The sequence below is a fragment of the Candoia aspera genome, chromosome 3, assembly GCF_035149785.1.
Source record: "Candoia aspera isolate rCanAsp1 chromosome 3, rCanAsp1.hap2, whole genome shotgun sequence".
Taxonomy (NCBI): domain Eukaryota; kingdom Metazoa; phylum Chordata; class Lepidosauria; order Squamata; family Boidae; genus Candoia; species Candoia aspera.
Genome location: NC_086155.1, coordinates 84,156,247 through 84,174,384, shown reverse-complemented (window position 1 = coordinate 84,174,384; position 18,138 = coordinate 84,156,247). Strand labels below are relative to the sequence as shown.

General features: G+C 37.6%; 1 protein-coding gene across 2 annotated transcripts in view; it reads left to right on the top strand.

The window, feature by feature from the left end:
• Window positions 1–18,138, top strand: part of DIPK1A (divergent protein kinase domain 1A) — a 39,842-nt gene that overhangs the window by 16,149 nt on the left and 5,555 nt on the right. For both annotated transcript variants that reach the window (XM_063298262.1, XM_063298263.1), the window contains 4 exons: window positions 9,290–9,424; window positions 9,841–9,948; window positions 12,283–12,459; window positions 13,539–17,517. In XM_063298262.1, coding sequence (XP_063154332.1) covers window positions 9,290–9,424; window positions 9,841–9,948; window positions 12,283–12,459; window positions 13,539–14,351 — 1,233 coding nt within the window. In that variant the 3' untranslated portion in view covers window positions 14,352–17,517. The remainder of the gene's footprint in view (window positions 1–9,289; window positions 9,425–9,840; window positions 9,949–12,282; window positions 12,460–13,538; window positions 17,518–18,138) is intronic.

The window sequence follows — 18,138 nt, the reverse complement described above, 5'->3', positions numbered from 1 at the left end:
GTGAGGTGTTCACTTCTTTTCCTGCCTAATTAGTCTTTATAAAAATGCCCCTAAGGGCCATGAAACTATTCCCTTGTGATATTGTAAGAAAAGTGCTGATTGGACCCAGGTGGTGACTGATAAAAGAGTTAGCTGTTCTAAAGGTAAAATCTTCATCAAGTCAAGCTGCTAGCTTTATGGATTTATGCATGTAGTTTTCTTGGAAATGGTACAGAAATGGTTTGCCATTGCTGACTTCTGGGATGTTTCTTTCAATTTTCCCAGTCTAATCTATAGCCAACGTGTTCCCTGGTGATCTCCCTTCCATGTATTAACCAAGGCCAACCTTGATTTGTCATTGTAAAAAAAAAAGCAAAATAAAAACTTGATTACTTTCAGAGCTCAAAATCAATCAGATGCTGCCACTTGCTTCTTACATAAATGCCCAAAGATAATTAAAGAAGACAGCAGAGGAGAGGGAGAATGGAGGACGAAGAAGGATAAAAGGAATATAATGGAGATAAGGAGGACAAAGCAGATTTTGAAATTGAGACTTGCTGTGAAATCCACAGGAAAAGTTGATCCTTGAAAGGGGAAACAAACCAAAGTAAAGAGAGTTGGGATTTGGGGGAATTGGTCAGGCTATCTGATCTCAAGGAAGGAGAATATAGAAGATACTGAGCCCAGGAAAATGTTAGGCAAGATAATTGTTGAACTGTTACATTGCTATATTTCCCAGTTTTGTATAAGGAGGCTAGATTTTGGGCCACCACAAACAATTATCTACAAAAGGCTATAGGAGACAACTTTCAACTTATATGCCACTGCAACTGACCAGCTGATCTTTAAAAAAAAATACAAAAAGGAACTGATGGAGAAGAAGATACTTTGTCTTCTGTACATTGAACCCATAGACCAGCAGCCAATCTTGTCCATTCGAACCCGACATTCCCCGTGGTTTACAGAGGAGCTGAGGGTTCTGAAGAGGGTTAAGAGACACCTAGAGCGCCGCTGGAGGAAGACAAAGACCGAATCTGACTGAACACAAGCTAGAGCCGCAATTAAGGCCTACCTTGCAATGGTAAGAGCGGCAAAATGTAAATATTTCTCCGCTCTTATTGCATCCGCAGAATGCTACCCAGAGGCCCTGTTTAAGATCACCCAATCCCTTTTGGGGAGAGGAGATTCAGAACTCCATCTCCAGGACCATGCTGAGGAATTTGCTGGGCATCTGCAGGATAAAATAGCTCGGATCCATTCCAAGCTAGACTCCGAGCATGAGACACAGTCTGAGGAGATATCCAGGGAATGTACTTACTGTGTTATCTGGGAACAGTTTGATCCTGTTGAACCTGAGGAAGTGGACAGGATCCTTCAGTCTGTAAATGCCACCACTTTCCAATTAGATCCATGTCCCTCCTGGCTGGTGAAAGCAGCTTGGGAGGTTACATGTGGTTGGGTCCAAGCAGTAGTGAATTCATCCTTGAGAGAGGGGGTGTTCCCAGCAGCTTTCAAGGAAGTGCTGGTGTACCCCCTCCTCAAGAAACCATTGCTGGACCCTACTGTACTGGACAATTTTCATCCAGTCTCCCACCTCCTCTTCTTGGGGAAGGTGGTTGAGAAAGTGTTGGCACTGCAGCTCCAGAGGATCCTGGATGAAACGGATTATCTGGACCCCTTTCGGTCAGGTTTCAGACCTGGTTATGGAATGGAAACGACATTGGTCGCACTTAATGGATGATCTGGCAGGAGCAGGATGGAGGCAGTGCATCCATCCTCGCTCTCCTTGACCTCTCAGCGGTTTTTGATACCATCGACCATGGTATCCTTCTGGACTGACTCAGGGAGTTGGGGGCAGGCGGTGTGGTTTTGCGCTGGTTCGCCTCCTTCCTCCAGGTTCGGTCTCAGTCGGTGTTAATAGGGAGCGAGAGATCCACCCTGTGGCCCCTACTCTGTGGGATGCCACAGGGCTCGGTTCTCTCTCCACTCCTCTTTAACATTTAAATGAAACCATTGTGTGAGATCATCCGTCATCATGGGATGAGGTATCATCAATATGTGGATGATACTCAATTATACATCTCCATCCCGGGTAAAGTAAGTGATGCCGTGACCACCCTCTCTGAGTGTCTGGGGGCTGTGGGGGCCTGGATGGGGAACAACAAGCTTCAGCTGAACCCTGGTAAGATGGAGTGGCTGTGGATTAATGGCCCCTCGGTTTCTGGGAATTTGTCATCTTTGGATCTGGATGGGGTTGCACTGCCCCAGACAGATCCAGTGCATAACTTGGGGGTCCTCCTGGACTCACGACTCCTGCTTGAAGAGCAGGTGGCAGTTGTGGCCAGGATGGCCTTTGCGCAACTTTGTGTTGTGCGCCAGTTACACCCCTTCCTGGACCAAGAGGCCCTTCAAACAGTCACTCATGCCCTTGTTATCTCCCATATAGACTACTGTAATGCGCTCTACATGGGGCTGCCCTTGAAGAGTATCCGGAAGCTACAGCTGGTCCAGAATGCAGCCGCATGGGTAATTTTAGGTGCCCCTAGGGTGGCACGTGTAACACCTTTACTGTGCAAGCTGCACTGGGTGCTAGTTTGCTTCTGGGTCCAATTCAAGGTGTTGGTTATGACCTTTAAAGCCCTACATGGCATGGGACCAGGCTACCTGAGGGACCATCTCGTCCCCATTACATCAACCCATCCCACCCAGGCATGCAGAGAGGGCATGCTACAGGTCCCATCTGTTAAAGAGTTTCATCTGGCAGGATCATGGAAGCATGCCTTCTCTGCAATAGTGCCTGCCCTTTGGAACGTTCTCCTCCCAGAGTCGAGGCAGGTCCCCTCACTCCTGGGCTTCCAAAAAAAATTAAAAACCTGGCTCTGTCAACATGCCTGGGGTGGGAAAGAGAATAGTTCTTCTTGGGGATGGTTAGCTCCATAGAATTGCCCTGCTTGCTTGCGGATAGAGAGAATATTTTAGCCATCTGGATTTTATTACATTTTAACATATTTATATATTTATATTATTGTATGTTATTGATATTATATTATGGTTAAATGTTTTTATTGTGAACCGCCCAGGGTCCCTCCTTGTGGGGGAGATGGGCGGTGATAAATTTGATAAATAAATAAATAAATAGACCATCAACACAATCAGATGGAGATATTGCTTGTGTATTCTGATTTTTAGAGGCTAATGCTAAGTTAGCCTCTTCATGGATCACTATTGTTTTACAGTAAGGTCCTTTTCCCTTTGATAAGGTCAAAAGTGTGATAATCCCACATGCTAGGAGAAAAAAGGAATAACTTTGAATGATCTAAGGAGAGAAATAATAGGTATTCTGGAATAATAGACTAAATATAACAATTTTGTTATATTTAGTCTATTATAATAGGCTAAATATACCAATTTTGCTTATGGAAACGGAGGAATTATTGTAAGGGCCTGAATACACTGCTTAATTCAGCCATAATCCTTCAAGTATTAGAAATAATTTTCTCTCTCCTTTAACGTAATATTTTTAGAATACAAGGAGAAATGTTTCTCTTCTTCCAAATCTGTCAAAAAGGTATAAGCAGTGCATACTAATAAACAGCCAAAAGAGAGTTGCAATGTGTGTATGCATATAGATGAAACTATAAATCATAGTAATTGCATAGACAGGGAGATAGAACATTCAATCTGTGGCCAAAGGAGTGCTCATTTTCTTTCTTACTTTTTTTAATGGAAAATAATGTAATTGGTTCACTCTCTCACAGCAAAAGGAAGAAAATGACAAATACCTTGACATGTACCAGATTGTGATCTCTTCCTGATATGTGAGAAGAGAACACTCCAGTTAATTTATCAGAACATGGATAATTTTGTTAAAGCAGCCTTCTTGCTGTGTGGACAGTACATTTTATAGATTTGTAATATGAAACGAAGAAAGTCAGTTTGGTGTAGTGGTTAAGGCATCAGGCTAGAAACCGGGAGACTGTGAGTTCTAGTCCTGTCTTAGGCAGGAAGTCAGCTGGGTGACCTTGGGCCAGTCACTTTCTCTCAGCCCTAGAAAGGAGGCAATGGCAAACCACTTCTGAAAAACCTTGCCAAGAAAACTGCAAGGACTAGTCCAGACGGACCAGGAATAAAAAAACTGACTTGAAGGAACAAAAACAAAAAAGGGGGGGGGCTGAATTTCTCTCTTCATAGATCATGCACAGGTTAGGAATGCAAACTATACATTTACTTAGTACTGAATCATCTCTTTACTGGTGCTTGATTTTGAGCTATTATATCTCAAGCATAAGAGGCAAACAGGTCTTTCTCTAGGTACCAATACTGCGCCTCTTTGAATTAGACTGTTAATAATATTGTTTGTAGGTGGCGGCAGTTGCCCAACTTTGCCTGAATATGAAAAGTAAGCATGGTCAAGCCTGATTAGTACCTGGATGGAAGATGATCCAAAAATTCAAGAGTTACAGGCTGGGTTGGAATGGAAGAAGGAGAAGGAGGCAATGGCAAAACACTTTTATACCGTTGTGAAGAAAACTGCCTGTTTTAGTCATATAAGTCACCAGGAGTAACCTCAAATTGATGGTGTCTTTACTATCTCTCTCTTCCTTAAAACAACAATATATGGTTAGTGTAATCTCATTTGTAATGCTACCTGTTTGTTGATGGTGAGGAGAAAGTAACTTGGTAATGAAATTCTTATTTATTGGATATAATTAGTCTATATTTACCTTTATATCTATATAGAGGTAAAAGAAGTGAGCAACCTTTGTAATAAGTTATCAGCAGACTTTTTTTGGAAATGGAATTGGCTTACCAGTATTTCCTTTCTTCCCTAAGTGGCCCTTGATGTTGTTCAGTAATAACCTAAGTACTCTGCTAATCTTTTACGAAAAACTGTTTTGATTTACTATGCAAGTTTGTTATCTTTTTGTTAATAAGCAATGCATAGAAAATCATGTGTCTAGAAAATGATATTTCTGATTAGCTATGAATAAACAGTTCTAGAGAAAAATCTCCTAATTATTGCTTTCTAGGTAGAGAATGGTGGCGCTGCGGGTTAAACCGCTGAGCTGTCGATCGGAAGGTCGGCGGTTCGAAACCGCGCGGCGGGGTGAGCTCCCGTTGCTCGTCCCAGCTTCTGCACACCAAGCAGTTCGAAAACATGCAAATGTGAGTAGATTAATTGGTACCGCTTCGGCGGGAAGGTAACGGCGTTCCGTGAGTCATGCTGGCCACATGACCCGGAAGTGTCTATGACAACGCCGGCTCCAAGGCTTTGAAACGGAGATGAGCACCGCCCCCTAGAGTCGGACACGACTGGACTTTACGTCAAGGGAAACCTTTACCTTTACCTTAGGTAGAGAATGATTTAGATATTTTGGCTTTGTGAAACAAATAAGCCTGATCCTTTGTGTTACCTGTGAGCCTGAGAAACTACTTAAACTGAGAAGTATATCTAGTTAAAAAATGACTATGTTAAATTCACTTCCTAACACATTTGTACTCTGTCTTCTCCATTACTTAACTTTGTGGTAGAATTTAATTGGGGAAGGTATGGATTCAAATCTCCAATGTGACCATGAAGCTGATACTAAGCAATCCTTGACAAATCAGTCTTTCATCCTATTTTTTTCATAGTGTGCTTTTGAGAACAAATATCAACATTTTGTCCTCCATTCTGAAAGAAAAATGGAACATTAATATAATTTGATTTACTTCAGAGTACTGCTATATTTAAGGTAATATATCTGTTAATACATTACTTTAAATATGTATCTGGGAAAATAACTTTTGTAATAATTGTAATGATACAAACTGCTATATTTATGTGTATCTTATTTGGGTTAACGTGGTCCTTTTTTCTTTTTCTTTTCTTTTTCTTTTTTGTGCCTTCAAGTTATTTTTTTGATTCCTGGCAACTGCCTAGACTAGTCCCTGCAGTTTCTTGGCAAGGTTTTTCAGAAGTGGTTTGCCATTGCCTGTTTCCTAGAGCTGAGAGAAAGTGACTGGCCCAAGATCCCCCAACTGGCTTTGCCCCTCAGGCAGGACTAGAACTCACGGTCTCCTGGTTTCTAACCTGATGCCTTAACCACTACACCATAACTGGCTCTAAACGTGGTCCATTATCTGATAGTATTATTATAAACCTTAGATTTGTTGTTTTATTTGTTAGTTTAAAGTATTGGGTTTTTTTTTACCAAAATGTTTTTACAATACATTTTTACTATTTAAAAAATACTCATTTATTGGGAAATGGTTTGGAAGAATTTAAACCTGCAGTGTTTTTTATAACTGCAAAGTATTTCTAAAATAGATACTGGAAAATTGCAAGAGATTTAGAATAAAGCGTAGGAATATCCTATTTTAAGACATCATTGGCCTTATGTTAAACATGTCTCTTACAATCTTAAATTGAGATTAATTCATCAAAAGATACTTTGTCATCTTTATTGGACACCTCAGCAAATGTTGGAGAGGAAATGTATTTGAGGGGTCTTTAATCTGTATAATCTGAGCTTACTCTTATAGCTTTGTTTTGGGCTGAGATTCAAACCACTGTTAACATTATTCAAAAAATAATGTTCAGATATGTTAATAGGAAGTTGAATTACATGCTGACAACTTGAAATATATTAATTTATGGAGAACTTTGGATTTATGGATCTTGGAGCATAGCCAAGAAGATGGGTTTGCTTTGTTGGAAAGAAACTACTGCTCCATACGTAAAATACTAGATTGAAGATATGTGCTTACTTTCAGCCTTTGGCTCTTTATCAGTGCAGTGCAGTGGAAAGACTGATTAATATAATTCTGCAAGGGCAAAGATTAATTTGTTGTTCAAAAACTGAATTGCTTTATATATCTCTAATAATATATGTAGCTTTTGGGCTTTTTATTTCTTTGTGTGAATGCATTTTTGTGTATTTTCACTGTTGTTGGGGTTTTCCTCATGGTTTTCTTTACATAGAACATTCACTATTTCATGGAACTAATATTTCCTTTTTTCTAGTTTATCTGTTATAATAATGAAATTTTAAATATTAAAAGGAATACTTTTTCACATAATTATAAATCCTTTTTTTCTCTGTATGGACAATTCAAGTTGCCAATCAGCCAATTGTCCAAACAACAAAAGTGTATTTTGTTGGACAATCAACATTTAGAGCAATTAATGAACTCTTAGCTTTTGCCTGCCTTTTCAAGCTTTGTCTTAACAGCACCTGACTGAAGACCAGTTTTTTTAAGTAACAGTATTATTTGGTATGTTATGTTTAATGTTGTTTCTGCCTCAAAATTTAGTCATGCCAACAGTTTTGCACTTTTTTTTTTTTTTTGGTGAGACAGTTGAAACTTTATTCTGGTGTAAGGTAAGTACTATCTGACGTTAGGTAGTTGCCAGGGAGTGAATAAAACCACTATGTTTTTTTCCCCTTGATTTAATTTCTGGTATTCTTTCCATCAAATTATGCCGTTATCATCTCTTCTTTCATTAATCAATAAATACTGTATATTATACTTTGAGGGCTAAGGATGGACAGGAAGATTTTCTTAGGAATTATTTTTTTATTAAAAATAAGAAACAAGTTTTATCATTGGATCTCCATTTTCTTGTCTAGTTTGGATGTTTTTTTATACTGAAACTCTGATTCCAAAAGAATGAATCAGAAAAGAGCATGATGTTTGCTGTTCTGCAACATTCCTAGTTTCCTCCCTGGTAGATTTCAAAATAAAAGAGCCACAGGTTGACTCTTTTATTCTTAATCTCCTAGCTTTTCAGGCAACCATTCATTTTTTAATCAGACCCAGACTACTTGCTTTACTTGTTGAAATGAAAGCAGTCCTTATAAACTATAAGAATATTATAGCAGCCCACAGAAAATTCTAACTGTATGAAGCAAAATAATTGTATTGTGCAAACCAAAATCCTTATAGTTCATACTTCCAGGTGGTCAGCATCTTCTGTAATAATTTAAAAGGCAATGTGATCATGTCTTCTCTGTGGAAAGAAAGCAGGTATAAAAAGTGATGGGAGACTTAGCAGGGTTGCAGTGGATAATAATGTCTGAAGTCTCATCCTGTAGTCAGTATACTAACTCCATGGTATATATGCAGCTGGACAAATTATGTGCTTAGTTGCCATGCTGGACAAGATTTCCCAGGGAAAGGCACAAACAGGAGGACATGATAACTGCTGCATTTTCCCAAAACCTGCATACAATCCAACTATCCTTAATTGATATATATACAGAAATGGGATACCTGTTGCCCTTTGGATATTACTGAATTTTTAACTACAAGCATTATTTACCATGGGCCATGCTGGCTATTAGCTGTTCTTCAGCAATATATATAGAAAGTCACCAGTCCAAGTCTAATAAAATCCAAATTATCTTGTAGAAAAGAGCAATATTATAAAGAAATGTGGACATTCTCAAACTAGGCGAAAGTGGGAGAAGCAGTCTGGCATACTAAACATTACTCATGACTGAAGAAGAGGATTTGTGTGTTGAACTTAGTCCGTTCTTCCATTTCACATTTTCAGTCTATTATAGTTATAGAAAGAAGAGGTCAGGCAAATGACAATATGGATTAACTGAGGGAAGGAAGAATGTGCTGGGGTCAGTTGAGTGGGAGAATGGAGCCTGTCTATAATGATGGAAGCAGGAGAGAAATTCTATTTTGCTGTTCTGTGAGTAACCTGGGATTGCAAAAAGGGGAGTCAAGACATGCAGAGGGCATATAAGCTGGATCTGTGATTGAAAGTTTGTTGTGGGATGACTGGTATATTCTAGGGTAGATAGTCTTGTTGGGTTAGCACCAGAATGAGAATAAGGCTTGGGTATGTAATTCATGTATATACGTGAAAGGTCCCCTGTGCAAGCACCGAGTCATGTCTGACCCTTTGGGGGGACTCCGCTTTCGCGACGTTTTCTTAGCAGACTATAGCGGGGTGGTTTGCCATTGCCTTCCCCAGTCGTCACCTTCCCCAGCAAGCTGGGTACTCATTTTACCAACCTTGGAAGGATGGGAGGCTGAGTCAACCTGAGCTTCATGGATATATACACACACATAAACTGACTTAGGGTGGAATGAATAATAGTGTGCTTGTGTGTCAATGATAGAATGAAAGAAGATGGTCTAGTTCCCTCGATTTTTTCCTGCCTCTCTAAAATTGTAAAGGAGAAGGGAACAGAAGTCGTTTTATTGCTGTATACTTCATTCCTTAGTTCCACACAGTGGAACTATGGTTTTCTTAAATATCATAAATATGACTGAAACTCTCCCCCCTCCGCTTGTCTCTCTCTGTCTTAAGGTTCGCTTCTCTTATATGCGGATGAAATATCTCTTCTTCTTTTGGCTAGGAGTATTTATTGGCAGCTGGATTATTTATGTTCAATACTCATCTTACACAGAACTTTGCAGAGGGCATGACTGCAAGAAAATAATAGTAAGTATATTTTTAAAAAATCATATTTATTGGCTCTTCCACCTTTAGTATTTACTTACAAATTAAATATCAAAGAAATGATATGAAACAATTAACTATCTTTTGCTTTTGCATTTGTTTTATACGGTATAGCAGTAGTTTATGTTCTTGGTTTTTCTTTCATCATGAGAAACAGTATTAGGAAAAAAAATACCTGATGTAGTTCAGTTATTAAAATTATCAATCCCAGTTCACTGGAAGGGAAAGAAATAGTTTATGTATTGTTTAGGAATTATGTGCAAGAATACAAGAAAGAACTAGGGAATATAGACTGAGAGATCTACATTTAAGAAGATACAACATATGATAAAAATCACTGAATTTTTTCACTGATATTGGCAATTCTCACATGGAGATTTTTGGTTTCATTTTTCTAGTGTGATAAATACAAGAGTGGGGTTATTGATGGATCAGCATGTAGTAGCCTGTGTACAAGACAAACCCTTTATTTCAGAAAATGTTTGTCAACCCAACCCAACAATCAGGTATGATTACTCTGATTTATTTTTTATTTCAGAAAAAAGCATGAAATGATACATAATACTATGTAACTTTATCTTAAACAATGTTTCAGTTGAAGACAGATGAAAATGAATTTCCTGTATTAAAGATAAACAAAACTACAGACTAGAAGTTATTAATGTCTTCTAGTAAGAACCTTAGGTAGTTAGTTTGACCCCTAAAATTGGATCCATCTACATATAGTGATTGCTGCAAACATAGACATTCTAGTTATTCTGCGGTATATTGCTTTGTAAATGTCATAGAAAACAAAATGGTTGAAAAAACCAAAACCAGCATTGATTTTGCCTAGTTATTTATAGAATCTGTGAAATGTTGCTGGTATCATTTTATGATAAAGGAAGAATTGACTTAGTCAAGTATTTTATAGTATTATGGAGGGAGAAAGTTAGGTATGAAGTTTAAAAATATCCTACCACACTGTTGTTTTCCCTTCTCATATTTCCCCAGATTTTCTTCTTCCTAGTCTCCATAATTCTTTTCTCCCCTTCACCCTGCAAGACATACTAGGGTTCTGGACTATGAAGAAAAGGAGATGCCTTCTGTATTGACCTCCTAAGATTATCTTCCTCATCTTTTTTAGAGAGCACCAAGAATTTGACAAAGCACCTATTCAACGCTAGCAACAGCACAGAATAGGAGTGCCTTTTTTTTTTAGATTTTTTATCCCGCCTTTATTATTTTTATAAATAACTCAAGGTGGGGAACATACCTAGCACTCCTTCCTCTTTTCCCCCCAAGAACAACCCTGTGAGGTGAATTGAGCTGAGAGAGAGTGACTGGCCCAAGGTCACCCAGCCGGCTTTCGTGCCTAAGGCGGGACTAGAACTCACAGACTCCTTGTTTCTCTTATACAATGATTGAAAATTTTGGCTTGGGGGAGGTTTTAAGGAAGGGTTAAGAGCAAAAATGTGTATCTTAAGCATGCAGAGACTTAAGCCATCCATTTCACTTAAGTCATCCATTTCATCCTTTAAATCCCGCTATCTGAATTATTTTTAAAAGGCTGAAAATATCAGTCCCATCTACTCTAGTGACTTTATAACAAATTAACCTTGCTCCTGTCTCCTACACAAGACTTAAGGTAAAATGTAGCCCCCCCAACCTAGAAAGCTTACCAAACTATATTAAAGGTTGCATTCATCACAACTTTTTGAGGCTTGCAACATCATCTCCCACAAAGGGGCTTGATAAAATGACTCTTTAGGGAGAGTTGCCAAATAGAACAGAATATTAGGACCCAATTCAGCTAGTTGTGGGTTGTTTTTTTTAAATGAGTCTTACTGTTTAGTCACACCTGACTTTTAAGCTGGAACAGCATCTAGATTTTCATTTAGAACCTGTTACTAAAATAATTTATAGTAGTGTTTTATTAATAAAGCTGCATTCAAGAAATGTCTAACTTTGCTGTTATTAATGCTATAAATCAAATGTGAGAGAAATGTATATTCAGTAATGATTTAAAGTACATGTCACAAATATACAATAATGTATGAATTTTAAATGTTTATCAGCCGTGATTTACGAAATGCAGAATATTACAGAATATCCCTTATCTAATGCATTTTGCTCTTCCACATTACATACCATGCAAAATATATATATTTTTAAAGGTGATTGAACATAACTGATGGATGTTTATGTTCTATGAATACTGGCATATCATTCTGCAACCATCTTGGATAGAGATTATATTTGTCCAATAGTCTTTTATTTCTATCACTGTAAAAGCTGTATGAAGAAGCTGATATCATTGTAATGAAATGCATTAAAATTTTTGTATAAAGTAAGTTAAATAATGCTATGAGCTTTAAACTCCCATTTTACCTGTTCATGTCACTGTCTTCAGGATGCCTTGTTTCAATGTCTTACTTTCAAGTGAGAAAGGATGAAGAAATCAAAAACAACCGCTCATCTGATATTCTGAAATTCATTGAGTTTTAAATTTAGTACTTTTAAAGAGGATGTTAGCATAAAGCTGCTTTTTACATAAACATAGCATCTAAGTATTAGTTTAGCAGAAGTGGTCTATCCTTTATCTGAAAAAAAGTGGAAATGCTGTTTCTAGGACAGCACTTCTCAACTGCAGTTTTTTTATAAATACTGTATTTGTATAAATACCATATACATTTTAAAATTTGTTAACCAGATAATCAGGTCATCTTACTGAAAAAAAATCATAATTTTAGCCAATGATTTAGTCAGTAAAATACTAAGCACCCATTACAGAGAGAGAGAGAGCACTTGTGTCAAAAATCATTTCCACCTATAATCTTAGTTTATTCTATCTTGTACAGATGTATTTGGGAGAATTGGGTAATTTACAAGGTGTTATAAAATGCCAGATGGAAGAAATTGCTCATATTGATCTCAGAACTGAACTAGAACCAAGGAAGGAAACAATTCTGTTTGATAAACCGACTAGAGGAACTACCGTTCAAAAATTCAAGGAGATGGTCTACGGGCTTTTTAAAGTAAGTATATTATCTCTCCATTGCCTGCAGTGGTGATGACTGAGCTGAAAGTAGTGATACTAGACAGATAATTTAATTTCTTATTATTTGTGGCAAAATCGGTAGATTAAAATTAAGACTGTGTATTGGATAGTTTTATAAAGATTGCATGAAGTGAACTTTTAAGTCTTCCTTCCCCATTATGATCCTGATAATTTGGCTCCCTTCTATTAGAAATAAGAAACTTCCACTGCAAGTCAGTTAAGAATCTTTCTATTACTGCTCTTATTCTTTTAAAGGCTCCATGTGTAGTGTTTAAAAAACACAAAGATAACTGTTTATCATATAGTCTTGGAGTAAGCACAGGTACTAAGGAATTGCATTGGTAATTCATTTTTAAGGGATGAGGGTCTTTACTTTTAAATAGCTTTTTGGAAAAAAGTCACACAAATACATCCATAATAAAATAAAATACTAGAAGCCCGACTGAAAGTAATATCAAATTATGAGAATATTTTATGATATTAGGGAATTGACCTGAATTAATGTAGAAGAAAATTACATTAATATTGATGGATAATAGGCTTTGCTCCTATAGGCCTTTGAACCAAACAATACCATCAAAATTACTAGGAATAGAGACCAAACAGAGGAAAGATGCCGATAAACAGGTTAGACAAAGTCATGCTAGTGTGCAAGAAACCTTGGGATGCTGCTGTACTTGGTGCAGCTAAATCTACTATGAGGAGAGAAAGTGCAGAGGATAAAAGGTGGATGCTTGGGGCTGGAATGGAATTTCCCAGACACAGTGGCTTCCTCTCTTCTTTCCTTTAGGCTAGAGACACTCTTGCTTTGTTCAATAGTTACATGACTGGTATTCTGTAAAGCAACTACCTTTAAACACTCTTATTTTCTCTCACCTCTGTGGTAGATTTCAATATTAGTAAATGTGGTCATGCTGAAGGGCTCATGGTTGTCTCACTGCTAGAGTATTTTTTTTCTTACATTCTTTAATTCATCTGATAATAAGCAACAGTTAATGTTAAAAAAACAACTGAGTGCACATGATATTTGAATATATATACATGACTTCTTTCTAGGCAAAATTGGGAGAGCAGGGAAATCTTCCTGAATTGGTTAATCTCATCTTGGCTGTGGCTGATGGGAATAAAGATGGCCGTGTTTCCTTGCCAGAAGCAAAATCAGCATGGGCACTTCTCCAGTTAAATGAATTCCTGCTCATGGTAATTCTCCAGGATAAAGAACACACTCCCAAAGTGTTGGGGTTTTGTGGAGATCTTTATGTGATGGAAAAAGTTGAATATACCTCTCTTTTTGGAATAAGCCTTCCATGGATTGTAGAACTTTTCATTCCTTTTGGTTTCAGAAGAAGCATGGATCAGTGGTTTACTCCATCATGGCCCAGAAAGGCAAAAATAGCTATAGGGCTCCTAGAATTTGTGGAAGACATTTTCCATGGACCATATGGAAATTTTCTTATGTGTGATATGAGTGCCAAAAACCTGGGTTATAATGATAAATATGACTTAAAAATGTTGGATATGAGAAAAATAGTGCCAGAAATGAATTTGAAAGAACTTATTAAAGATCGTCACTGTGAGTCTGACCTGGATTGTGTATATGGCTCGGACTGTAGAACTGTATGTGACCAAAGTAAAATGAAATGTTCTACAGAAATAATTCAGCCAAATTTAGCAAAGGTGTGCCAGTTGCTTAAAGACTATCTGCTTCTTGGGGCTCCTTTAGAAATACATGAAGAGTTAGAGAAACAGCTGTACTCATGCATTGCCCTGAAAGTTTCAGCCAATCAGATGGAAATGGAACATTCCTTAATACTCAATAACTTGAAAACTCTACTGTGGAAGAAAATATCTCATACAGATGATTCGTAGGTGCTGTGTCTCAGAAGAAAATGCAGTTGCTGCTGTAGGAGCTGACCATTTTTTGTGAAACATACTTACACTTTTAAAAACATTATCCTCATCTTTATCAGCACTCTTTCAAACATTGTCACCAGAGTGATTTTTTTTCCCAGTTGGAAAGTTATGTACATTCTCGAAATGTGTGCCCGTCAGACTACTGAAGCCATATGACTACAACACTCCTGGCTGGAAAGAATACAAAGTCCCTGTTACCCTCTTACCCTTCTCTGGCTTAAGAGATTTCATAAGAAGAGCCTTCTGTTGTTAGTATTCACTGTGTTTCCTTAGAAACTTACAAAAAGTTTAAACCAAATTTATACATACGGAAAAAGCACTTGGTATAATCCCAGGAAATCTGTTCTGTAGAATTTGTTCTATAGATTTGCATGTAAATTCACATGTATTCAGCCAACTGAACAACTCCCTAAATGTAAAAAAAAATCTAGCATTTGAAATCTAGCCTAACCTTTTCCCTGGCAGATTGGTTATCAAAACTGGGAATTCTTGAAGTAGAATAGTGCAAAACTACCAATCACACTTCCATTTCTAAGTAATAGCGAAAGAGAGCTGCACCAGAACCTCTGCACCACGAGCCAGTTCCAGTTAGCCAAGCTGCTTCCTCTGGTGGTGGGATACCCTCCCCCTACTCTTCTAACTTTACAGAAGGCCTTGAAGCGCTGGCTCTTTTCCCAAGCACCGGGTTAGGGGATGGCTGGAGTCCAGCAACTGCAAATGTCAATGTATGCAGGAGTGTTTGCTTGGGGCTCCAGGAGTTGTTTTTTGATGATGGTTTTATTGTTCCTTTTTACATTTTTACTGCTGTTTTTGTGAGCTGCCCAGGGTTATTGTATCTAAGATGGACAGCCATATAACTTCTTTGAATAAATGTATTAATTAATATCTCCTCTTGACAAAGCCCACGTGTCCATCTGCTCCCTGGGAAAGCACTGTTTCAAGTACTAGGTTCCCTGATGCTTTGGTTGCCCTGCACTTTGGGCAAAAGGAAAAGTTACAAGGAAAGGAGCAGGATGGGTGAAGCTGGCTGTGTCGGCTGTAGTTTTAAAGCACTCTTAGCTGCCGTTCTTGTGAATGCTGCTCATGAAGAACTTTATGAAAGACTTCCTGGTGACTTGAACGGGCTTCTTGTTTGAACTAAATGTGTGCAAGGGGAAGAGCTTTGGCCCTAAGCTGTGATATCATTTAGTCCAAGCAGATGAGGGAGTGATGGATCCAGGGACCTGCTCTTGCTCCAGAGCTACCATCTTACACAGCATGATAAGAAGTTTCGTTATGTTCTTTTCTTCTCACATCCTTCATTTTGTTTCTTTGCCTCCCCCCAAAAATTATAAAAATGTATTGTGGTGCTTTGAAAAACATTTGAAATCTGATTTTTAAAATTCTGAAGTTTCTTTACAAACATCAGTCTGAAGAACCCATCACTATACCATTAACATGGTGTCATTCAACTTACTCTTTTTAAAATAATAATTTTGGGGTTGTCTACTAATTTTAGCATGGCAGAATTTGCACATTAGTAACTTTTAGAGAAAATCAGAGTGACAATTGAAAATGTTTTAAAATGGAAGTTTTTCGAACGAGAAGTTTTTGTTAGATTTTTACATTTGTATACACATTTACCTCATGCATACATTGAATGTTAGTAAGTTTGCTAAATCTCCTAGTTAAAAATAGCCATCCTAGCATTTAAGGATTTATAAGATAAGTTGCACACACGTATATACACTAGCAGCAATATGAAAGATAAGAAATCCGATAAACTACAGTAATCAGTTGGATTGTATGAACAGATTTATTAAAAAGTGTTAAGCATTATATATTTGAGAGTAAGACATTGAAGAGATCTTTAAGCTGATTTTTATAGTTTGTCAAATTCATAGTTTTAATGCAATCAGTGATCGAGTCCTACTTTTTTTTTACCAGCAAAGTATTAAATCATAGTGGATAATCTCACCAAAAGAAAGCCTATCCAAGGGTTAAATTCTGTGCGTGTTTGTTCTGAAGTAATTTCAGTATTGTAGTTGTAGGGTGGGAGATTTTCTATTGGGAGGTAATAATATTTGTTTCTTCAGTCACCAAACTGCTGTGGTTTGGTGGATTCAGCTCTCCATGTGCACTTTGGAAACCAGAATATTACATTCAAGCTGATTTTGTAAGAATGCATAGGTTTGTTTTAGGACTATGCGATGAGCTAGTTTTTAAAGAGGCATTTGTCTTAAGCTGATAAATACTGGTTTTAGCATTGCTTACAAAACAGCGAAGGGAAATACAACAGTGATATACAGTATGTCTAATACCATCCTTCCTGGACTTTTTTTTTAAATATTTTGTGGTACTTTGCATTTCTGTTTTAGGTGTCTCTCAGAACTACAGGCCATAGTCCCCAGTTCTAGAAAGAAATGACAACTTTGATCACACATGGATAATCTTTGGAATCTTATTTAGCTCCTAGCTAGTTAAACTACATTGTTCAACGTAGTTATTCAGCAGAGCTCTTGTGAAACACTTGTGCATGTTCTTCTTGACACTAACTCACCTTTAGCCCTTGCCTCAATTCAGTTTTATAAGACAATGAGAAAATGACAAAAGTTATTTACAATTTCTCTTCATTTGTTCTCTGTACAGTATTTAATTTTTGAAATCAACAAAAATTTCTTTTTTTACTTAGCAAACATGCACTTAAAAAGCAAAATAATTTTTGTTCCCTGTATAATGTGTGATATTATTTGCTTTAGGGTCTTGTATAAATAATTTTACTAACAGTTTTCTTGCACAATATCCACTTTGTTTTTAAATTGACAGAGACAGGATTTATTAGCAGTACCAGTAAACATTCTTATATCTTAATAAGCATATCCATGGTGAGTAAATGTGAATGTCTATATTTTATAGTCATTGCTCAGTGGAAAAAGGATATTTGAAAGTTTCAGATAATGGAACTTGTTAGCAATGCAGTTTGTACTGTATTTCATTTTGATTGCTATTATACCACCTTCAGGATTTTTATTTTAAATATGAACTGTTTACAATAAACTGGAACTATTTCCCCTTTCTGGCAGTAATACATATTGGGTAAAAACACTGCATTTCTGGTAATTATTAGCGTAAAATGCTGGAGGTGGCAAGGGGCTCGTTGTAATGAATGCCTATTCTAAAACACTATCAGACTCATGAGCAGGAATTCAAAGATATCTGATTTATTAAAGAATAGTATGCAGGATCACAAGGAAAGCTGAGAATGATAAACGTGCGCCAAATGCAAACTAAAAACCCTCAGTGCAAATGAGATCCCTCCCCCCGTAGAATCTTCCCAAGCTCACAATCCCAGGTGCTCCTAACGGCTTCTGATGGTCTGCGGGAAAAGTCCTTGAACAGAGAACATAACCCAAACACATTCCATTGTAATGAACACAGATACAGAGCTTGATGCAAGGTTTCACAGCAGCTCCCTCCCAAACAGAAACGCACGTCAGCGCCATGGCATGTGAAACGTTACGATGTACAGTGTACATTGAAACAGTGAACATGACATACTGCCCCCCAAAAGAAAGAAAACACTAAGCAGCAGGCTTCAAAGGGTAAGCCAAGTGGAAACGGCGAACTAAATCAGGAGCATTAACGTGGCGAGCAGACACCCATTCAGGATGAGGAAAGTGTTTCCATTGGACCAGATACTAGAGGGTGCCTCGAAGCTTGCGAGAATCAACTACCTCCTTGACCTCAAAGTGCTGTTGGCCGT